We start from the raw sequence: 20,784 nt of genomic DNA on the forward strand, positions 1-20,784 counted from the left end.
TTATTCTGGAAATAAAATAGGGTGGGTAGGGAGTGTAAACAGAAATACTAGGAAGGTCATTTTACATTGTAAAATGCAGGGACTTCACCACATGCAGTCTGAAATGTTGTGATGACAGCAGGATGTCAGCAAGTCTTTCACCGTTCACAGTTCAATGACATGTGTAACGTTACACTCGGTAAGAGGATCCCCGAATATTATATTCTAACGGCCTTATTGTGAGTATGATATTTTAAACACCACTTCTTTTCAAAATACCACTTAATTATGAGTTGGATACACAAGGAATATTTATTGACTGGGGTGCCTATAAAGTACAGTAGGGTTTGAAATTAAGATTCAATGAGCAGGAGCAATAACCAGCTCCTGGGTGTCAGGCATCACCCAGTAAGCAGGAGCAACCGCTCGGGAGCCAAGCGCGAATAGATCGTACACTGCAAACCTAACTTTCATGTGAGATGCACACTTACCTTTTGCCCTTTATTTATGATTCATTATATTTAAATGTGTGCTAATTCTTATTTATTTACATTCCAAACACTCAGGCACCAGGTGGCATGTGAAGCCAAAAGTAGCTCCTGGTCAATGTTAGATGTAAACTAGCCAAGCTCTCCTAGGGTAGAACAAGGAGCTTAATAGCTCCCAGCAATTTAGAACCCAGCACTGGAAAGGGTAAACAACACAAGTTCATACAAAGCAGTTCTTTCTATGTACACATTGCTGTAATTATCGCATTCAAGCCCAACTCACAATTAGGTGGTACTTTAAAATTAGGCCATTGGAAGTGGGAGGCACCCTGACGGAACCACTGTATAAAATCCTGCTATTGTCATTTAGCATTATTATAATATTACTTATTTATTTAATGTCATATAGTTTGAATTCAAACTTTACCCATAATTAAATACATGCATACATACATCAATCTTCAATCCATTCAATAGTTTTAGAACCACAATAACAACAATATACATACATAAATATTTAAAAACAACCCTAAAACAATAACATCTAAACACATAATGTCATACTGGACAGTACTTAAAAACTCCAAGCACGTACACAAGTGCCAAATTCAAATGTCCTTACAACCCTAAAAATAATGCTTCCGTACATATAGCTAGATACGATAAAGTGCGATGTGCATAGCTACTGAGTTTGTGTTAAGGCAGTAGATCCAAATTTCTTGAGATTTAATGGAATCGAGATCGTAAACCTGGTTACCCAAAGTTGCCACAACACAAGCCCAATATCGGGCACTCAGTAAACATGTGTTTCACTGTCTCTTTCTTTTCTGGTAGCTGGCACATTCTACAATACCGTAACTCACTAGTCAATTTCCATCTGGCCCGTGTGAGGCTTGCAATGGAAGTTGGTTTGTGTGCATTAAAAGCTGCAAACAACGCACTGCTAGAGCGGGCACAACAAAATGTATGGCTGAGGCTTCTTATAAACATGGGTGAATGTGGCCACGGGAGCATAACTATTACTCAGCCCCATCTTTCCAGTCTTCTAGAGAAGGCTCCCTTCACCACATTAAAACCCTTTCCCAAATCAAAGTCAGGAAACCATTTTAAACTCTCAAAGAGTCCATTATTCAATTTCGTAAAAGGTCCTATTATTATTATTATTATTATATTAACAGCACCAATGTAATATCTTAAGTTGCCCCAATAAAATAGTAATACTTAAATCAGGTTTTTGTATAGTGCTTCATGATGGATTCTTCACGATTCGAAGCACTGTAATAAACGCTGTTGTATTTGCCCAAAGTAATAGTTCTTAATTTACAGTCCTTGGAAGGGTGAAGGATTAAGTTGGATCTGTAAGGAATTGAATTTGATGTGTAGGCGTGTCCAATGTCACAACAAAACGTTGAAAGTCTGGTTCTGGCTGCAAAAGTTTTCATACCCTCACACAGACATAATCATAGGTTTTTCTCGAATTTTATAGCATAATTGTGTGTGTCATTGTCCTAGCAATTTTACTAGCTAGGTGAAGGTCTATCTATCTAGCACTCATTTCTTTCCTTGTAGCATTATTTTAGTATACATGTTGTAAACTATATACTTTTCACACGGTCTGGACTGGTGCCTCTTATCTCTACTTTATTATTGAATGTATTATTCTTATTTGGTAGCTTACATGCTGCTCAAAAGCTGCTTCATAGCTTTTTCCTGAACGTGAAAGGCAGGTTGCAGCAGTCGTATGCAACTTGATTTCCCAGCCTTGTGCATTGCCTTTAAAGGAAATACTGTAATGTGACATCACTTCTTATAGCACATGCAGTGTACTTTTGTCCCATAAGGAAATTGACGTTATTAATTGGTGTTAAATTGTAAAGTTCAAATCATATTTAGGGGTGATATATAATATTTGATTATTGTAAATACCAAGAAACTAGAAAAACAGGAAATCAAAAGAGAAAAACCCTTAAGCAATTTGTCGAGTGCATCTAAAAATGCAGGAAGAAAAGTAATGTCATAAAAAAACAGCACTAACATTCACACCATTGCAAGTGACAACAATCATTAAAATACTTAAACAAAATAGGAACAAACTTGAAACCTAAAAGTAGGACAAAACACACACTGTTTTGTAATTCTTCGTAAACCTGGGCTATTTTCATTATATTGACAACAGAGGTAACACATTGCAAATAAAGCACACAGAACATTCCCCCTTTTCGCAAATATAGATGCTAGAATTATACAAAATGGGGGCATAACGACAAATCACTGCGGCTGATTTGTTTTCATAAACATTTTCCATCTACACTATCCTTAAGGATACATTTCGTTTAAGTAAGTGTATTTATGGAAAACATATGAGCCAAAAACGAAGAGAGGAAACTGCCAGCTATGAGTCCATTCCTTGCAAGCAGACCCGGCATACCAGCGCAAGTGCACGTTACTTAAAGATCTGATACAAAATGAAACATCTAGCAATAATATTTACAGGTTTAAAACAAAATGTTGATACATCTAATAGATACGTTCCGAATATGATTATATGAATTTTGGTTGAACCTTCTTAGTGGATAGTATGTCAGGCCTTTTAACAATTAAGCAGACATGGAAAGATACTGAGAAATGATTTGTTTTGTATTTAATGGGATTAAACCTTTTTATCTATGTGGGAAGTCAGGATACTCTAGCAATATTATATCCTGAGCGGAGATTGGATTCCTTTTAACCTTACCACCTGATTATCCATATTGGGGTAGTTCGTATTTTGTGTCATCATTACTTGTGTAATAGGATATTAATTGTGTAAATTCGATGTAATGTCTAAGAGATTGAATGTAATTGAGTCAAATACAAACAACGAATGAAAGGAACGGGCAGCCGTATTTAGTTAACCACAATGAGGTGAGTAGCAATAGCTTTCATTGGAACAACACAAAATGGGCCTGATTAGAAGTTTGGTGGTAATTCTTTTGGAGCTTGTTCACTGTGATCATTTGTAGTGCATATTTACTGCAGAGTTAGGAGTGGCGGTAAAAATGTGTTAATTCCCATTTTGGAGTGTAAAGTGGTTATTTCGACTCAGCAAATCTGACGATTTTTGAAAGTAAAGTGGAGTACTTATCTCTAGCCATGTGCTGGGGGTAAATCCTCCTATTCACTACTAAACTCGAAATTCTACAATGGAGTAAAGTGATGGTACACTGGTGGTAATTCCATTGCTCATTTTTTCCCTCACCACCAAAATCAGAATCAAAATCAGAATGAGGCCCAATGAGTGATAAAATACTATAGAGCTCAATCGTTGAAAGATAAATTACTTTTATACAACAGTATTGAAAACAACTATACTGTAGCAACATAAGAACGTAGCTCATTGATTTTTTTTTTTTAATTGGCTTTGAGTTCAGAAATCTCCCTTCCATGAAAGGATTGAAGATCGATGGGCATGCCATTGAACTTGTGAATCACATCGGCAGACTGAAAGCATGACCTGAAAAATATGTCCGTATACACAGAAAATATTTTTGGGAGTTTAAAACAAGCCTCTTTATTATATTCACAGTAATGGGGGACTCAGAAATAGAGTCGTTTGGGGAGGTGAATCATCCCAGAGTCATGTAAACAATGCAGAGAAAATGTATTTTGGAGTTTAAAACCTCTTTGCTATCTTCATAGTAACACTCTGCAGTCATGGGGGACTCAGAAATGGCGGTGTTTGGGGAGGCTGCGCAATACCTGCGTAAGACTGACAAGGAACGTCTGGAAGCCCAGAACAAGCCCTTTGATGCCAAGAACACCTGCTACGTAGATGATGAAAAAGAGCTTTACGTCAAAGGAACCATCACAGCGCGTGAGAACGGCAAAGTCACTGTGAAGACAGATGATGGAAGGGTAATGAACAAATCTGAGTGAATGACAACAAAAACAAGTGCATATAACTGGATGATAACGTTTTCCGTGTTTGTTTCTTTTCAGACTGTGACTGTCAAAGACACTCAGGTCTACCCTCAGAATCCTCCCAAGTACGACAAGATTGAAGATATGGTCATAATGACCCATCTGAATGAACCCTCTGTGCTGTATAACCTCGCTGAGCGATACGCGGCCTGGATGATCTATGTAAGTATTGCAGGCCTTGCATCACATGTCAGCTACTGCAGTAGGCCTCTGAGACCACAGAGTTAACATGACTGGGGATGTGAAACAATACCACAGTGCTTACTCCTCTCTGCTGATCTGCTGGCGTTCCTATGAAAGTTTGTAGCATAAAATGTGTTTTGGAAGTAATAGAAGACTAACTACAACATGCCATCTGTAAACTTTACTTACAATGTCTTCACAAAAGTTCGGGGACAGAAATATATGCAACACATCTGGTTAAATAGATGTGGAACTTCACACAAGTACTGCAAACAAATTCCAATGTTAACATCAAATCAAAACATGATTAAGCGCACCCATAAAATGATCACATCTTCAGGCACCTAAATAATGCAGGGTATGGCACTTTCTGAATCCTTTTAATGAAAATGCTATAAAACACATCTCATCATGTGTTTATGATCCGGAAGCAAAATAGGAACATCACAGTCCTATGAAACGTTTTCTGCCCTTTGAGAACAATAGCTGTTCAAAGTCACTGCTGCAACAATGATTTCTAATTATACTCTTTAATTGCAGACCTACTCTGGCCTCTTCTGTGCCACTGTAAACCCCTACAAGTGGTTGCCAGTGTACAACCCTGAGGTGGTCGCAGCCTACAGAGGCAAGAAGCGTCAGGAAGCCCCACCTCACATCTTCTCAATCTCTGATAATGCCTATCAGTTCATGTTGACAGGTAACGTTTCTCTTTGGTGGCTACATTATTATTTTCAAAAACACATAAAGAAAACAACATTTTTAAGCAAATCTTATTCCTAAAAAACAATCTTCTCTCATCAGATCGTGAAAACCAGTCTGTTCTAATTACGTGAGTACAGTCTTGTAAATAGGAAGTGATTGTGCTTGTATTGTGCTTAGGGTAGAGTTGGGTTTGTGTTACTGTTTTTAAGTGTCCTCTCTATACCATTAGTGGAGAATCTGGTGCCGGAAAGACTGTGAACACCAAGCGTGTCATCCAGTACTTTGCAACAATTGCAGTGGCTGGTGATAAGAAAAAGGAGGCCCCAGCCATGGCCAACAAGCTGCAAGTCTGTACACTCTATAGAATATTTTTAATATATGCTGCTCATTAGCAATCGTGTAATCAACTAATCAGTTTGCATACAACATTGCTTCTCTAGGGAACTCTGGAGGATCAAATTATACAGGCTAACCCGCTGCTGGAAGCCTTCGGTAATGCCAAGACCGTGAGGAATGACAACTCCTCTCGTTTTGTAAGTCTTTCGCACTTCTTCACTGACACGCATTCATAGCCTGTTTACAGAAACCCGAAGTCACTGAAACCTCTTTGTTAACCTCTAGGGTAAATTTATCAGAATCCATTTTGGAACCACAGGAAAACTGGCTTCCGCAGATATTGAAACATGTAAGATACCCTTGATTGCCTTGCAAGGTGTATATCAGAGATGCTTGTAACTGTATGTTCATTAAAAAATGTAATGTTAACTTCCTATTACAGACCTGCTGGAAAAATCCAGAGTAACATTCCAGCTCTCAGCAGAGAGGAGCTACCACATCTTCTATCAAATCATGACAAACAAAAAGCCAGAGCTTGTTGGTAAGTCCCTTAAGTATGTATTATGTCCACATTTTAGCCCAGTGTAAAAGAACTACATGATACAAGCGACAGGTGCACAATATAAAGAATGTGGCATTCATAGTCTTCTTCCGTCAGTTAGAGCAGCACATGCACATTTGCTGACGTGCTGGCATTACTATTGATATCCGAGCGATGCATGGTCAAAATGCATACATTTGTGGCATCGAAAATGCGTTACTCCAAGTTCTAGCGTTTTAATGAGGACATACATAAAATGTAAAGACCGGAAGTCATATGCCTGCAATCCACAGGTTAGAGCATCTAAACTCTGTAGCTAGCTGATTTGTGCAGACATTTTCATTGTTTATTCAATGCGGTTCTAATTACACATTTACACTCCAAGAGGTCAATTCACAAAAATATGCCTGAACTTTCCCTTTGCACTAGCACAACTGGAAACTTGCAAGAAATCTATAAATGTGTAATTCAAAGAACGCAGGCATCTAACATGTGGCTTAAGATGCACACTGCAAGCATGCCAATTGGGTTGTGGGGGTCTGCCCCAATGCTGCCAAATCGCAGAAAGATTATGAACAATAATGTGGTGCTTTCACTCGTCTAAACTCAATGTTGTCCCATTTGTATGTCACGCAAGGGTCAATCCCGAACCCTGTGAAGGAGTCTGTGCTGCACTACTTTCAATTTTTAAGATTTTGCTTAACTGCCAATGAGGGTCAGGAGGGGATGGACGTGTTTCACAAAGAAGATAATAAACAGAACCTCATAATGCCTTTTATATAGGGTGGGCAAGATCAGGCGCAATTAAAGTAGGTACTTTATAATACAGCTAACAATGACCACCCTTTTAAAATGTTCTTGTGACTTCTTTGGTGGTAACAGATGAGCTATGGGAACAAACGTTGAAGACAACAGCTGGGGGGAGGTTATGCTCAGTTAGCCATTGGTTCAGGAAATCAGTAACTTCCTTGGAGCTTGAAAAGCTTAATCAGCTCCGCTAATACCCTACATTACACTCGTGATCCCTCACAATTGGGGAGTCGTCCGTGTGAATAATGTAGTTGCCAAGGAAGGAATTCGCAGATCTGAGCACGATTTCCACGATTTATCTTCAAAGTTTTATTCAGTGGAGTGGCTCGGGCCAAGTACCCCACGGTACATCGCATGCCTATCAGACCAGTTGAGATTCACATCGTCTGAATGCATTTATACATTGCTGAATGAAACACACTGCCTACATTTAAAAAGGGATTCCGTTATTACAGCGCTGCTAATTGAGCACTCTCAAACCAGCACGTTGACACCATCAGCATCAGAACTGTAAAAAAAAACGCTCGCACTGACGGCGGTTCGGGTTATTGTGCTAGAATAGTAAAGTGACTGTTTTAGCGCCTGACCTTCTTGTCAGTACGTTGCTACTGTCCCACCCTATGCTCCTGACCCTTAAAGCAATCCCTGCAAGTGTTTCAAGAAGTATTTCAAGGGGACAGATAGAGCCCGACAATGCGACTGAAAGGGAGGCAGGAAGTGATCTCATGGAGCCATAACACAAGGCTCTGCTTCACGTCATATCTGTAAGGCCAGAGAAAACCCCAGGGCATAATAGAATTTATGTTAGGGTTAAACAGGCCGCCTATAGTTGGAGGCCGTGTCATGCTGTTCTCTTTGGGGCAATTTTCAATATGTTCCTATGAATGTATGCCTATTATGTCTAGCTTATGGGAAAATCATACACAAGCAATGAAGATTATCGTTGGTGGTGGTTTGCCCTGGTGCAGCCAACAACACTCAGCTGCAGTCAGCCTATGCTCAGAGTCTAGCCTTATGTGCCAGATAAAGCCATGGTATAACCAGGTGCAACTCATATGCCGAGTACAGTGCTGTATATCAAGGACAGCATCTCATTTTTATTACGTTTATTTATTTGTATCACACATATCACAAAGTAAATTGCCACTAGTGCTAAAAGTTCCCACAGGGTGATGGTAAAGTAAAGTGGGAGTGCTGGGGAGGGAAAAGTCATGTGAAGATATACAAGTCTAGGTGGCAAGTTCCTCAATCATGCTTGAATAGCTTTAGGAGATTCCAGAACTATAGCAGGAAAGTGGCAGCTGGAATTATGTTTCCATAACTCAGTGGCCATCACTGAGAACCTACCCTCTCCTCAGCTAGTGCATCTAGAGATGGAACTTTTAGAAGTAGTTGATCACTCAATATAGTCCCATGCCTTGACCGTGTGTCCCATATCACATTTGCCTCACCCTGGGAAAATTCTGCCACCAGACTGCACATCTCGAAATCTAGTCTCAAGATCAGTATAGAAGCCTACATATACACTCCACCTCAGTACAGATATCCCAAAAGAGCTAAAGCTCCCTGAATGCACCTGCATCAGACTACTTATCCTTGAATGCCCTTCAGCCCACTTACTAAAAAGGCCTTCATAAGACTATCTATCCCTTGTAGTTGAATAGTACAGTACATTGTGGGAGATATCGTTTTTGAAGCATAGTATCCAGAATTGCTTTCCAAGGAAAATTTAAAAATGCATATTTAGGCTCCAAAGCATTCAATACTGCAGCACTGATCAAGGACGTGACTATAGGTTAACGGTCACCGGTAATGGTACCGGTGACTGTTGACCCTTACCGCTTTACTACGAGGTCCCTTTGCGGGTTGGTACTTTAACGCCTGCTTTTTGCAGGCGTTAAAAACCAACCCGCAAAGGGACCTTGGTGCTAATTACGGCACCGCAAATTTGCAGTACCGTAATTAGCACCTTCCCCATTCCCATTATGCCCTATGGGGCAAAAATGGGAATGGGGAAGGGCAATGGTGGAAGGGGGAATTATCGCCCCGCCAACCTTGGAATAGGGCGGTAATTCCCCTTTCCTCCAAGGCGGTGCCGGTAATTTACCGGCATGGACCAAAGTGCTAATTGCACCTTGGTTTACCGCCTTCCGTGTAATGAGGCCCTATATGTTGAAAGTGCATATTCCAATTCCATGTCAGCTATTAGATTTGCACAGGGCATTGTGGGGGTTGCAGTGATGAAACGTGCATACTATGTGACCAGGTCTTGTAGTAGACCAGTACCATGCACTGCAGGAGATGTAGTATTGTTATCATAAGCATGCAAAATAACGCATACAATTGATGAAGTCTTCTTGCAACAAATTATCTTGACTTTCAAGTCTTAGACTATCAAACTATTCCACCCTCTTCTAGCCATAGCCACAGATCCTACACCAGAATTCATGGTGACTCACTCAGAAGACCTATCCATCATGACTACATGTCCCATAATGCCACTGATTTAAAGGGGAGGATGGAGAACTACAGACAAATTAGTAAACTCAAAGGCCCTTTCAATCCTAATGATTAGCCCACCCATTCAGTCTTCCATTCATTAAGAACAATGGGCAGTGGTCGAAGTGTAAGAAAAGAAGTAGTGGAACTATGTTCCATGCTAACCTACCCCACTCCACACAAACCCCATTGCCCTGCCCCCTCCGACACACAATACAAACTCCCAAACACATTTGCCTGCTGTTTAAGGGAACGTTCAGTGTAGTGCACTGAACGTGAAAGTTTCAACTTCTTTCTTCATGTTATTTTAAAATGAAACCGTTCCGGAACGGTTTCTTTTTAAAATAAAAGTATAGGAGCTGTAAAATGTAATTTAAAAACGTAGAGGAGCACTGCTCCCAACCGCTCCCGCTCACTTCGACCACTGACAATGGGGTGAGCTTAGGGGGAGGGATGTCACGGCTGCCAAATAGCTGATTTATGCAGAGACAATAGGACTAAGTTGCCAGCTACAGGACAGGAGAATGACTGGCTTCCCTTTCTAGCTTTCATCCTTGTCATAGGGACTTTTTCATGGAAGGAGACACACTGAACAAGCAATTTTTACATTTATTTTTCTATTCTAATAAAATAGCACTGGTTGACTGCGGCCAGACCTAAATAAAAAAGGAATGGTGCAAAGTGTTTGCTATGTTTGCTCCAGCTTTAGTGCTTTCTGATGTAAAACATACAAAAACTACACATATTGACAAATGTTTTCATGATGCAAGATTGTGTACTGATTTTTCACATCGTAATGTATGTTTTAAAATATGAAATTATCAGGAAACATATTATATGGAAGGGAAACTACAGAATAGCAACCCTAAAGGGTCTGCACTCGATCCGATCAGCCAACCAAAATAAAGGCTACGCCTAGTGCAAAAAACTTTCAGACCCAAATTAAGTCCTCATAATGTCCAGTTTTATTATTTCTTAACCATTTAAAAATAAGACAAGAGAACCACGGTACGACACGTTTTGCAGCGTCCTCGCTGCTTGTTCACATAGAAAAAAATAAAAACTACAATAAAATAAAATCATTGAACTGTTTCTGTTCCACAGAAATGCTTCTCATTACCACCAACCCATATGACTTCCCATCCATCAGCCAGGGAGAAATTGTGGTGAAGAGCATCGATGACGTAGAGGAGCTGCTGGCCACTGATGTAAGTTATATGCTAAAGTTCAAACGTCTTTGTAACGAAAAGGAACTTTCAGTTTAGCTAAAGTAACATGCAATTAATTCCACCACGTGCTTTACAGGGGGCCATTGACATCCTGGGGTTCAATGCAGATGAGAAGATCGGCATCTACAAGATGACTGGCGCAGTAATGCACCACGGAAACATGAAATTCAAGCAGAAACAGCGTGAGGAGCAGGCCGAGCCTGATGGCACAGACGGTGAGCCTCTGAATGCGGTCTCTTATTACTGCATAGGAAGTGGTGCTTGCAATACTCTACTATATTTGGATAGTGCAGATATCCAAGTGCAGATAGGTGAGCTACTTTACTACTGGAGCAAGAGGAGCAATTCATTCTGCATTTCAAATAAAGAGCACCTCTTCATTAAGAAGCAAAAATAGGCAAGTGCATCCTACGTTTATAAATGAATGATTATTCCAAACCATTCCACTGTAGGCAAGTCAATTTAAAACACTAATGAAACAAGAAAAACTAAATATGAACAAAGACTGGATAAGTATTCATATTCTAATCTATACCATGCTACATTAAGCTTTCAGAAGCATTGCCAATAGCATCTCTATTTTTGTAGGGACTCTATTAAATTCAAAAATGTCTTTACTTTAATTATTCAGTTCTATTTCGTGTGCATTTAAAACTATGGGGTGATCGTACACAAGGCACGTTACGTGTGTGTGCGTACGTACGTGCGTGCGTGCGTGCGTGCGCGTGTAAATGCTTTTTGGACCACATCTTTCTTTCATGACATTAATGTAATCATTTAACATGGTGTAAGTATGTAGATAGAAATGCTAACAAATTTTGCCACGTATAATTAAACCTGTGCATAAATGAAGCTATATAATGATGGTTATTGGTTTTGATAAATGCCAAGAAAATAAAAGGAAACATTGTTACCAAGAATTGACAATCCGAATCTCGGGTTCAGATGATGTTGTTCTTAGCTCAACAGTTCAGCAGAAATATGAAAAATGGAGCAGATAGAAGAGAGTCAAAGTAATTCATGGCAAGAGGCAAGCCAGAACTGAGCCACAGGATCTGGCTTGGCTCTAAGGTACAAAGACGAGCTGAGCCGGCTAGAGATTGCAACCTGCCATTCTACTTTCCTGCATAAAAGACCCATACTAGGTGTCTGCCTCAATACCTCCCACAACACAAAACCCATACCTGGTGTACTACTGTTGACAACTGCAGCACAATGAGATCAAAACTATTCACCCAGAGCCACACACATTAGATGAGAGGTGAAGCCGAGATGCGATCCCTCTCTACAGTATATAGATTTGACCATATATCTTCTCAGCCCTAGCTAATTCAAAGGTGTGAAGGTTAGGTTTTAAATAGCTCAAATATGACTATTTTATAGCGAAAACTTGAAAAGTGCACATATCACATTAAAAAACCACATGACCAATATATACATCTTTATTTTAAGATAAAAGAGTATAATTGTAGCTTTGTTTCCTCCATCCTGAATGAAGGAATACAAGTACCAGAATGTAAAGCAATGTTAACCTAAAAATCTCCTCTGGGACTTGCACCTGTAAAATTTAGATGCAGAAAAATAAAAAATAAAAAACTGTGTGCCAAGCTCACCTGCTTACAGCTTGTTGTTTTGCGTTATGCTAAGAAATTGTGAATAAAAGCTTTAAGTTAACACAGAAATTAGGGATTAATCCATAAACGTGGTAATAGTAATTTCTTTAACACCTCCTTTCCACTTTTAGTTGCTGACAAAATTGCTTATCTGATGGGTCTGAACTCAGCTGACTTGATTAAAGCGCTATGCTACCCACGAGTGAAGGTCGGCAATGAATTTGTTACCAAAGGACAAACTGTCCAGCAGGTATATATAAAAAAAAGTAGAGGGGCTTTGCAAGAAATAATTTCACATGCAAGTAAATAGTGCTTTCCCCTCACAGCCGTGATCTTTTTTCCACCAGGTCTATAACTCCATTGGTGCCCTCTCCAAGTCTATTTATGAGAAGCTCTTCTTGTGGATGGTGATTCGTATCAATCAACAGCTGGACACCAAACAAGCCAGGCAGTACTACATTGGTGTCCTGGATATTGCAGGCTTTGAGATCTTTGATGTAAATTTATGTTTTTCATAAGGCATTGTAGCTCAATGGTGGCATTTAAGAGGATACACACATCTAATAAAAAACTATCTGTGTTCAGTTTAACAGCTTGGAGCAGCTGTGCATCAACTTCACCAATGAGAAACTGCAACAGTTCTTCAACCACCACATGTTCGTTCTGGAACAAGAGGAATACAAGAAGGAAGGCATTGACTGGGAGTTCATTGACTTCGGGATGGATCTGGCACAATGCATTGAGCTTATTGAGAAGGTGGGTCACTGTCTAGAGAACAGCTAGTGGAGTATATATCCTTCTATTCTATGCCCAAGGCTCACAGATGTCTTCTATATTTTAGCCCATGGGAATTTTCTCCATCCTTGAAGAGGAGTGCATGTTCCCCAAGTCCACAGACACCTCCTTCACCAACAAGCTGTATGACCAGCATCTTGGCAAGTGTAAGTGCTTTGAGAAGCCCAAGCCAGGCAAAGGAAAGGCTGAAGCGCATTTCTCCTTGGTGCACTACGCTGGCACTGTGGACTATAACATTTCTGGCTGGCTGGAGAAGAACAAGGATCCATTGAATGAATCTGTTATTCAGCTCTATCAGAAGTCATCTGTGAAACTGCTCGCCATGCTCTACAGTGCTGCTGCTGCTGAAGCAGGTAAATACAAATCTATAAAGTATCTAAAACATATGCCCACATTTAATAAACATTGCTGTATTAACAGCAGTTCCTCATGTGTTCCTTGACTATAGAGGCTGCTGCTGCTGCAGCTTCTGGAAAAGGTGGAAAGAAGAAGAAGGGTGGTTCCTTCCAGACAGTATCTGCTTTGTTCAGAGTACGTTCTACAGACGATTATTAATATAAGTGTGTGTGTAGTGTACTTAATTCCTAACAACCCAATTTGTCACAATGTATCTTTCTGGTCAATTATTGCGAAGGTTTCTGACTTAGTTTGAAAAATCTCATTTGTACTAATATAGGAAAACTTGGGCAAGCTGATGACTAACCTGAGGAGCACTCACCCCCACTTTGTGCGTTGTCTGATTCCTAATGAAACAAAAACACCAGGTAGAGTATCTCTGAAATGAACTACCAGTTATTGAAATACTCTTAAAATAAACTGAAAATACTGTACTGAATTAAATGTGATTTTTATTAATAGGTGTTATGGATAACCACCTACTGATCCACCAGCTGAGATGTAATGGTGTGCTAGAGGGCATTAGAATTTGCAGAAAGGGGTTCCCAAGCAGGATCCTCTATGGTGACTTCAAGCAGAGGTAAAAAGCTTGCAGAGGTAAAAAAACTTGTACTATTTTCTTTGAAGTCTAGAAAATGAAGCATTCAGTGTTTCATGTACACAAAGAAACAATGTTTTAACATTGACATCCCAATATATGGTATTGTTAAAAGTTGGAACACAAGAGACCAGAATTCAAGTGTTATTGTACTGAGCCTGGGAGGTTTTTAGAGTCAACACTTCCATCTCAAAGGGGGCGAGATAATGTCCAAGTGGCCCTGTAGTGTATGTGGAGAGTAATCTAATGAAAAAAAACAAAGATCTGCCATGGGATTGGTGCGAATTAAGAGAGAGGGAACGCGGGCACACATCCAAATACAACAACAGCAGGATCTGTATCACTCCTGTGCAAACATATCCTAGCAAACTCAAAACTCTGTTCCAAAGATGGCAATAACCCTGAATTTGAACAGAATATCATCTGTTTTTCAAGCTCAGTATTAAATAAACAATGATTTCCTGCATTTGATATGACATGATTTCATAGGTAGATGTCATTTTAACAAAAAGTCACATTGATATCTTTAATTAAAAGCTGAATTTCATAAGAATATACGCAAACAAATAGAAAGTGGGCAGAATATAGGGGATAGTACATGTGATGCCCTATATATAATTTATTTCACAAGTAATTGTTACATTTGTACACTTGTTAATGCACAACAAATAACTTATAACACATATTCTTTAAAGGTACAAGGTTCTCAATGCGAGCGCTATTCCTGAAGGACAGTTTATTGACAGCAAGAAGGCATGTGAAACATTATTGGGTTCCATTGATGTTGATCACACCCAGTACAGATTTGGACATACTAAGGTAGGAAACCATGCAATCGACTACGGAAAGTAGAAAGGTAATACCACAGTAAAAGAAATAATCAATGCTCCTGCATCCTTCTTAAAGGTATTTTTCAAAGCTGGCCTTCTGGGTACTTTAGAGGAGATGAGAGATGAAAAGCTGGCAGAGCTTATCACCCGCACTCAGGCTGCTTGTAGAGGGTTCCTCATGAGAGTGGAATTCAAGAAGATGATGGAAAGAAGGTATTTATTGGAATTGTGACTGAATAAAAACATATATTAGCAGGATGCACTGTAAGCTATTTTGAATGTTCTCTACTTCCAACTTGAACAGGGAAGCCGTACTTGTCATCCAGTACAACGTCCGTTCATTCATGAATGTCAAAACCTGGCCATGGATGAAGCTTTACTTTAAGATTAAGCCTCTTCTGCAGAGTGTGGAAACAGAGAAGGAGATGGCCAACATGAAGGACGAGTTTGAAAAGACAAAGGAAGCTCTGGCAAAATCTGAGGCAAGAAAGAAGGAACTAGAGGAGAAAATGGTTTCCCTTCTGCAGGAGAAGAATGATCTTGCACTGCAGGTTCAATCGGTAAGAGAATATATAATGTAGACATTCTACAGTGTTTGAAACCTTTAGAAAATATCTAAAAATAATCTAACTCAAATAACATTATTCACTAGGAAAGTGAAAACATTGCAGATGCTGAGGAAAGATGTGAAGGTCTCATCAAAAATAGAATTCAGCTTGAGGCTAAAGTGAAGGAGCTGACAGAAAGATTTGAAGAAGAGGAAGAAAGTAATGCTGAACTGACCGCCAAGAATAGGAAACTGGAGGATGAGTGCTCTGAACTGAAGAAAGATATTGATGACCTTGAGCTCACTCTAGCCAAAGTAGAGAAGGAAAAGCATGCCACAGAAAACAAGGTAATACTCAGAACTACGGAGAATTATATATGTACCAATAAAACTATAAACGATATCCTTTAAAAAGTACCTAAATTATTTTTCCCATGAACCAAAAAGCAACATGCGTAATACAAATCCATAACTTATGACATTTTCAGGTGAAAAACCTGACAGAGGAAATGGCGGTTCTTGATGAAAACATCTCAAAGGTTTCCAAGGAGAAGAAAGCGCTTCAAGAGGCTCATCAGCAGACCCTGGATGACCTCCAGGCAGAAGAAGACAAAGTCAGCTCTCTGACCAAATCCAAAACCAAACTGGAACAGCAAGTGGATGATGTAAGTATTCATGTATCAAACAAACATCTTATGATACAATGGACATCCATGACTGCATATCTCCATGTATCCCAATCAGAGAATTGCCAATTCAACTGCATCATTGATTATTTTGCATTTATAATATCTCTTAGCAGTGTTTCTTCAGAGTTCCCGGGACAGAAACAAATAGATTAAACACATTTAAACAAATTCACTGAAGGCCATGCAGTAATAATCAAGATTCAAATGCCTGCATATAGGCCCTGGTTTGTGTAGTCCCTTAAATATGTTGTGGGAATGTGCAAGAAAAGTTCAGTCTTCCATCATTGTACCACTGGAGAGACAGAGTTGAGTTTATCTAGCATCTTCAAATGAGTATTCTTTCTACAACAATAATTACATATATATTTTTCAGTATCAAAGAGATCTGTTTTTTCTCGAGCAAACAAGCTCAAGCAACCTCAGGCTTCGATCTTGGGATCGAGGAAACTATCTGAGAAAACATCCTATATAACTCAATGGAAGTAAGAGAACTGCCTCTGACTACAGGAGTCCTACACCTCTAGACCAAGGGCATTTTGCCAGATGCATTAGGGCCATGACCCTACCTTGTTGCATCTGTCACATATTGTGGTACGCTATAGGATGAGAAGCAATATTTGATATACATCTGAAGGCATAGTCAAATTCATACTTTTCTGCATGAAAACATCAGAATTAATTATTTCGTAGATAACAAGCTCCAAATGTAGCCCTTTTATTTCATCTATCATCAGCTCAAGACACTATTGTTTTAGGCTATACTTGGGAATACCCTGCTATTTAATTAGATTCCGCCAACATATGGAAAATGTGGTAAACTGACAGGAAATTTAGCTGAGGAAAAACATATCAATGACAGCATGACCTAGGTCTTCTGGTTGCCAAACATTCGAAAAGAGGATTTATTTTAAATCATTCAACATTGTACTCAAGGCTTTTGTAGGACAGGGCATCCATTCCTGTCCGACTATATTCTACCTGATATGCTTAGGGTGGCCTCAGAACATCTGATACCACCCAGTGTAACAAAGTAAGCAAGCACTGGCAAAGCCAGCTGTTGTGGCTTGTGTATCAGTATTAGATAGGCATTTGTCAGGCTCTGCTAATGTATGCCCAGGTACTCACACCATTTTCCAGCGGTTTGGCATTTTATGACCAGGTAGGACCATTATGGCCGAGCCTTGAAAAAGCCTACAGAAAAGCCAAAACTGTTTGGCAGTGCTTATTATTAGCACGTATTTAGTGTAGGAAAATATATAAATCAAGTGCATGAAGGCACACTTGGTTTATAAATGTTATTACACCAATAGCACATTTACAGCACCAAATAATCCATAACCTCTCAGCAGATTACTTGGAAATAACTCTGGCAGGTCAAAGTGTGATGGCATTGATGGGTTGAGCTAACTCAAAGAGATCCAAGGAGGATGTGTTTTGGGAGGAAGGGGGCAGGAGATGGGTGGGAATGTCCGTAGTGAGTAGAATGGCCATGGGCACTGAATGGGGGTGGGGGCAGTTAAAAAACAACACAACATCCAAAGACTGTGTGTCCCTCATCACATGTTAGGTTATGTTATTTGGCATTTAAATAGCGTCTTTCACAATTGTTTTGATTTCAAAGTGCTGTGGGTTGAACGACCTTGAGGACCACAGTCCAGGTCAGTAGAAAGAGTAGTGTAGTAAATCATGATTGGGTGCACTCAGTATGTGTGCAGCCAGTGTGCAATAGGTTGTGTGTAGCTGCATACTAGTGCTAGGTGTGATGCAGTGGATAGTGTAAGATCAGTAGAATGTGTGCATCAAGACCAATGGACTATGGTATCTGCATTCTGGAGGCGCTGGTGCTTGAGAATTACGTTATGTGTGCAGCTAGGTCGAATTCGAAGGCAATAGCTGCATTCTAAAGACTGTTGAGGTGAACGTGGAGGTGTGTGAGTATCTGTGCAGCTAGGCCAAATTAATTGAGGAGTGTAGCTGAGCTCTATTTGTTGGTGCAGAGACAAGAGTTAGCATAGTGTGTGTTTGAGTGTCTGTGTGCTTTCCAGGAAGACCTTGATCCTGTTCAGGTTCCAGTGCCTGTCGAGTGTGTGATATCTCCCTGTTTCTTGATGGGTCAGATTGTTTTGGCGAAGACTGACAGGTGGCGACAGGCAGATCTGTCCCAAGACACTTGTTGTTACTGTATAGGTGCTAGTGATGTCCTTGGGGGGCAGTTCTGTTAAATAGACTCCCGATAGGCAGATCTACTCGGACATTCCCATATAGTTGGGATTAGCATAGAATAAGTGCTTGAATGTTCCTTGCTATATAATTCCCCACAGGGGATGTGTAGGATTAGCAAGCAAGGGAATTTCCTGGATTGATAGCGTATTGCATGTTTGCAGGGCAATGATCAAGTTCAAAGTGCTATTGGTGCTTGGGTTGTTAGCTGCGCTGGATAGATTGCTGGTGGGAAGTTCTGCTATATACATTCACTGGTAGGTGTGATTAGCAGGATAACTGCTAGACAGCCCCCTGGTATTTAGTTCTGCTCTTGGATTTCCAGGTGCATAGAATTATTAGGCAAGTGCCTTCTTGAACTGATTGCGCAGTGCATAATTACATAGCCTTGATCAAGCTCATGAGTAGTTGGTGCTAGGGTTACGAGTCTAGCACAATCTCCCCTAATTATTGTAGATAAATAACTCTAGGCCTTAGAGCGTACAGCATTCCTGCACATGAGGTGAGGAATACATTCTGTCAAGTACATGGGTGCTGCTACGATTCGGGCAGAGGCTCTAGGTAGTGGAATTAGTTATCGTCAGGTCTGACAGTCTATGTCAGGGTCTGTAATCCGTGTGGTACCACGCCAGGTGTCATTCATGGTAGTAGGTCGGGTGGTTCATTGCAATCCGTTATGTGTTATTAGGCGAAGAGCTAAGCTTTGAGAGCCTTCCAGAACACCATGTAGTCTTTGCTGTGTGTAATGCAGGGAGGCAGTGAGTTCCACAAAGTTGGCTCCAGGGTTGAGTAGGCTGACACTCTGATCCTTGCCGGATTGGAGGTGGGGACCACTAGGAGGAGGGCAGTGCTTGACCTAAGGGTGCGAGTTGGGTGGTAAGGCGTGGTTATTTCTTGTAGGAATTTGGGGCCTGCTTTGTGCACTGCACGGTAGGTAATATATAGGAATTTGAAGGTGGCCCTGAATCCAATTGGTAGCCAGAGTAGGGTGCAGACAGCTGGTGTGATGTGGTCCATTTGTTCCAATGTGAGGAGCAGTCTGGCAGCCGAGATTTGTACTCTTTGGAGTTTGTTTAACTGGTAGACCGGTGCATCCAGCCCAGGTAGAGGGAGTTCGCATGGCAAGTCTGGACATGACAGTGAACATAATTGCAGCCAGTATGTTCGGGTAGGTGAGGTAACGGAAGATACGCTTCAGGAGCCTAATGTGGAAATGACAAGCTTTTGGATGTATTGTTGATGTGGTGAGAGAGAGTTCGGTCCGAGTCCATTGTGCAGTCAAGGTTTTTGACAGTGGTGGTGGTCGCGGGAGTGTGGGGGCGAGTGTGGGTGGCCAAGGAGTCGGTTGGGGGAATAGAGCAGTTTTTCAGCATACCATGATATCCGTTTTACCTGGGTTCAGGAGGACATGGTTGGTGGTCATCCCGCGGCCAGTGTCTGGGAGACATGCTGCTAGGTCAGGGCTGGTGTAGTTAGTCGATTTAGGAATTCTCAGGATGATTTGTGTATTATCTGCATAATTATAGCAAGTGAGGTTGTGTGAGCGGATGATCCTGGGCAGGGGGTCAAGTAAAGGTTGAAGAGAAGGGGAGAGAGGCAGACACCTTGAGGTACTCCATTGTTTACAGGGCGTGCAGTGGAGAGAAAAGGGGGGAGATGGGTGATTTTCTGTCTATTGGAGGGGAATGAGGCGATCCAGGAGAGAGCTGAATCACGTATTCCTAAGGAGTGCAGTCTGACAAGGAGGATCATGTGGTTGATGGTGTCAAACACTGCCAAGAGGTCAAGTAGAATAAGAGCTGGACATCCTTCCGAGTCTGCTGTAACTTTGAGGTCATCCCAGATAGAGATCAGCGTGGCTTCTGTTCCGTGGCGCTGACGGAAACCTGATTAGTCAGGGTTTAGAAGATTGTCTCCACAAAGCCATTAAGCTGTGATTAGGCTGTGCGGTTGATGAGTTTTGCCAGGTACCTGGTGTTTGAGATTGGCCTGTAGTTGATTGGTAGTAGAGGGTCATGGGATGCTTTGGGTCAATGGATGCTTTTTTAAGCAGAGGGTTGACATGCGCAGTTTTGAAGGAGTCTTTGAAGTTTCCCAAGGTGAGTGAGTCATTGAGAATGGACCTCGCTGACTCTTCTGCACAGGTGGAGGCGAAGATTTATTTCAGGAGAGAGAAAGGACAAAGGTCTAGGGGAGAGCCGGAGGGTCGGCTGATGGATACTAGTTTTGCGAACTCCTTGCTCGAGATAGGGTTAAAAGAGCAGAAAGGAAGGTTCTCGGGGGTAGGGGTGGGGTTGGGGGTGAGAGAGGATGTGTCTGGTAGAGCAGGTGTAGAGTGGGTGGGCAGGAGAGTTTGGCGTTTAGGGTTG

General features: G+C 40.9%; 1 protein-coding gene across 1 annotated transcript in view; it reads left to right on the plus strand.

The window, feature by feature from the left end:
* LOC138569508 (myosin-4-like) overlaps positions 1 to 20,784 on the plus strand; it is an 87,460-nt gene that overhangs the window by 813 nt on the left and 65,863 nt on the right. The window contains exons 2-23 of the mRNA XM_069647543.1: positions 4,146 to 4,361; positions 4,446 to 4,589; positions 5,151 to 5,307; positions 5,412 to 5,439; positions 5,542 to 5,659; positions 5,753 to 5,845; positions 5,934 to 5,997; positions 6,091 to 6,189; positions 10,603 to 10,706; positions 10,804 to 10,942; positions 12,472 to 12,590; positions 12,688 to 12,837; positions 12,926 to 13,096; positions 13,182 to 13,488; positions 13,584 to 13,666; positions 13,812 to 13,899; positions 13,994 to 14,111; positions 14,825 to 14,948; positions 15,036 to 15,172; positions 15,264 to 15,519; positions 15,612 to 15,854; positions 15,995 to 16,171. Of these exons, the coding sequence (XP_069503644.1) occupies positions 4,161 to 4,361; positions 4,446 to 4,589; positions 5,151 to 5,307; positions 5,412 to 5,439; positions 5,542 to 5,659; positions 5,753 to 5,845; positions 5,934 to 5,997; positions 6,091 to 6,189; positions 10,603 to 10,706; positions 10,804 to 10,942; positions 12,472 to 12,590; positions 12,688 to 12,837; positions 12,926 to 13,096; positions 13,182 to 13,488; positions 13,584 to 13,666; positions 13,812 to 13,899; positions 13,994 to 14,111; positions 14,825 to 14,948; positions 15,036 to 15,172; positions 15,264 to 15,519; positions 15,612 to 15,854; positions 15,995 to 16,171 (3,120 nt within the window). The 5' untranslated portion in view covers positions 4,146 to 4,160. The remainder of the gene's footprint in view (positions 1 to 4,145; positions 4,362 to 4,445; positions 4,590 to 5,150; positions 5,308 to 5,411; positions 5,440 to 5,541; positions 5,660 to 5,752; positions 5,846 to 5,933; positions 5,998 to 6,090; positions 6,190 to 10,602; positions 10,707 to 10,803; positions 10,943 to 12,471; positions 12,591 to 12,687; positions 12,838 to 12,925; positions 13,097 to 13,181; positions 13,489 to 13,583; positions 13,667 to 13,811; positions 13,900 to 13,993; positions 14,112 to 14,824; positions 14,949 to 15,035; positions 15,173 to 15,263; positions 15,520 to 15,611; positions 15,855 to 15,994; positions 16,172 to 20,784) is intronic.

The sequence above is a fragment of the Ambystoma mexicanum genome, chromosome 2q, assembly GCF_040938575.1.
Source record: "Ambystoma mexicanum isolate Mex_15411 chromosome 2q, UKY_AmexF1_1, whole genome shotgun sequence".
Classification (NCBI taxonomy): Eukaryota; Metazoa; Chordata; class Amphibia; order Caudata; family Ambystomatidae; genus Ambystoma; species Ambystoma mexicanum.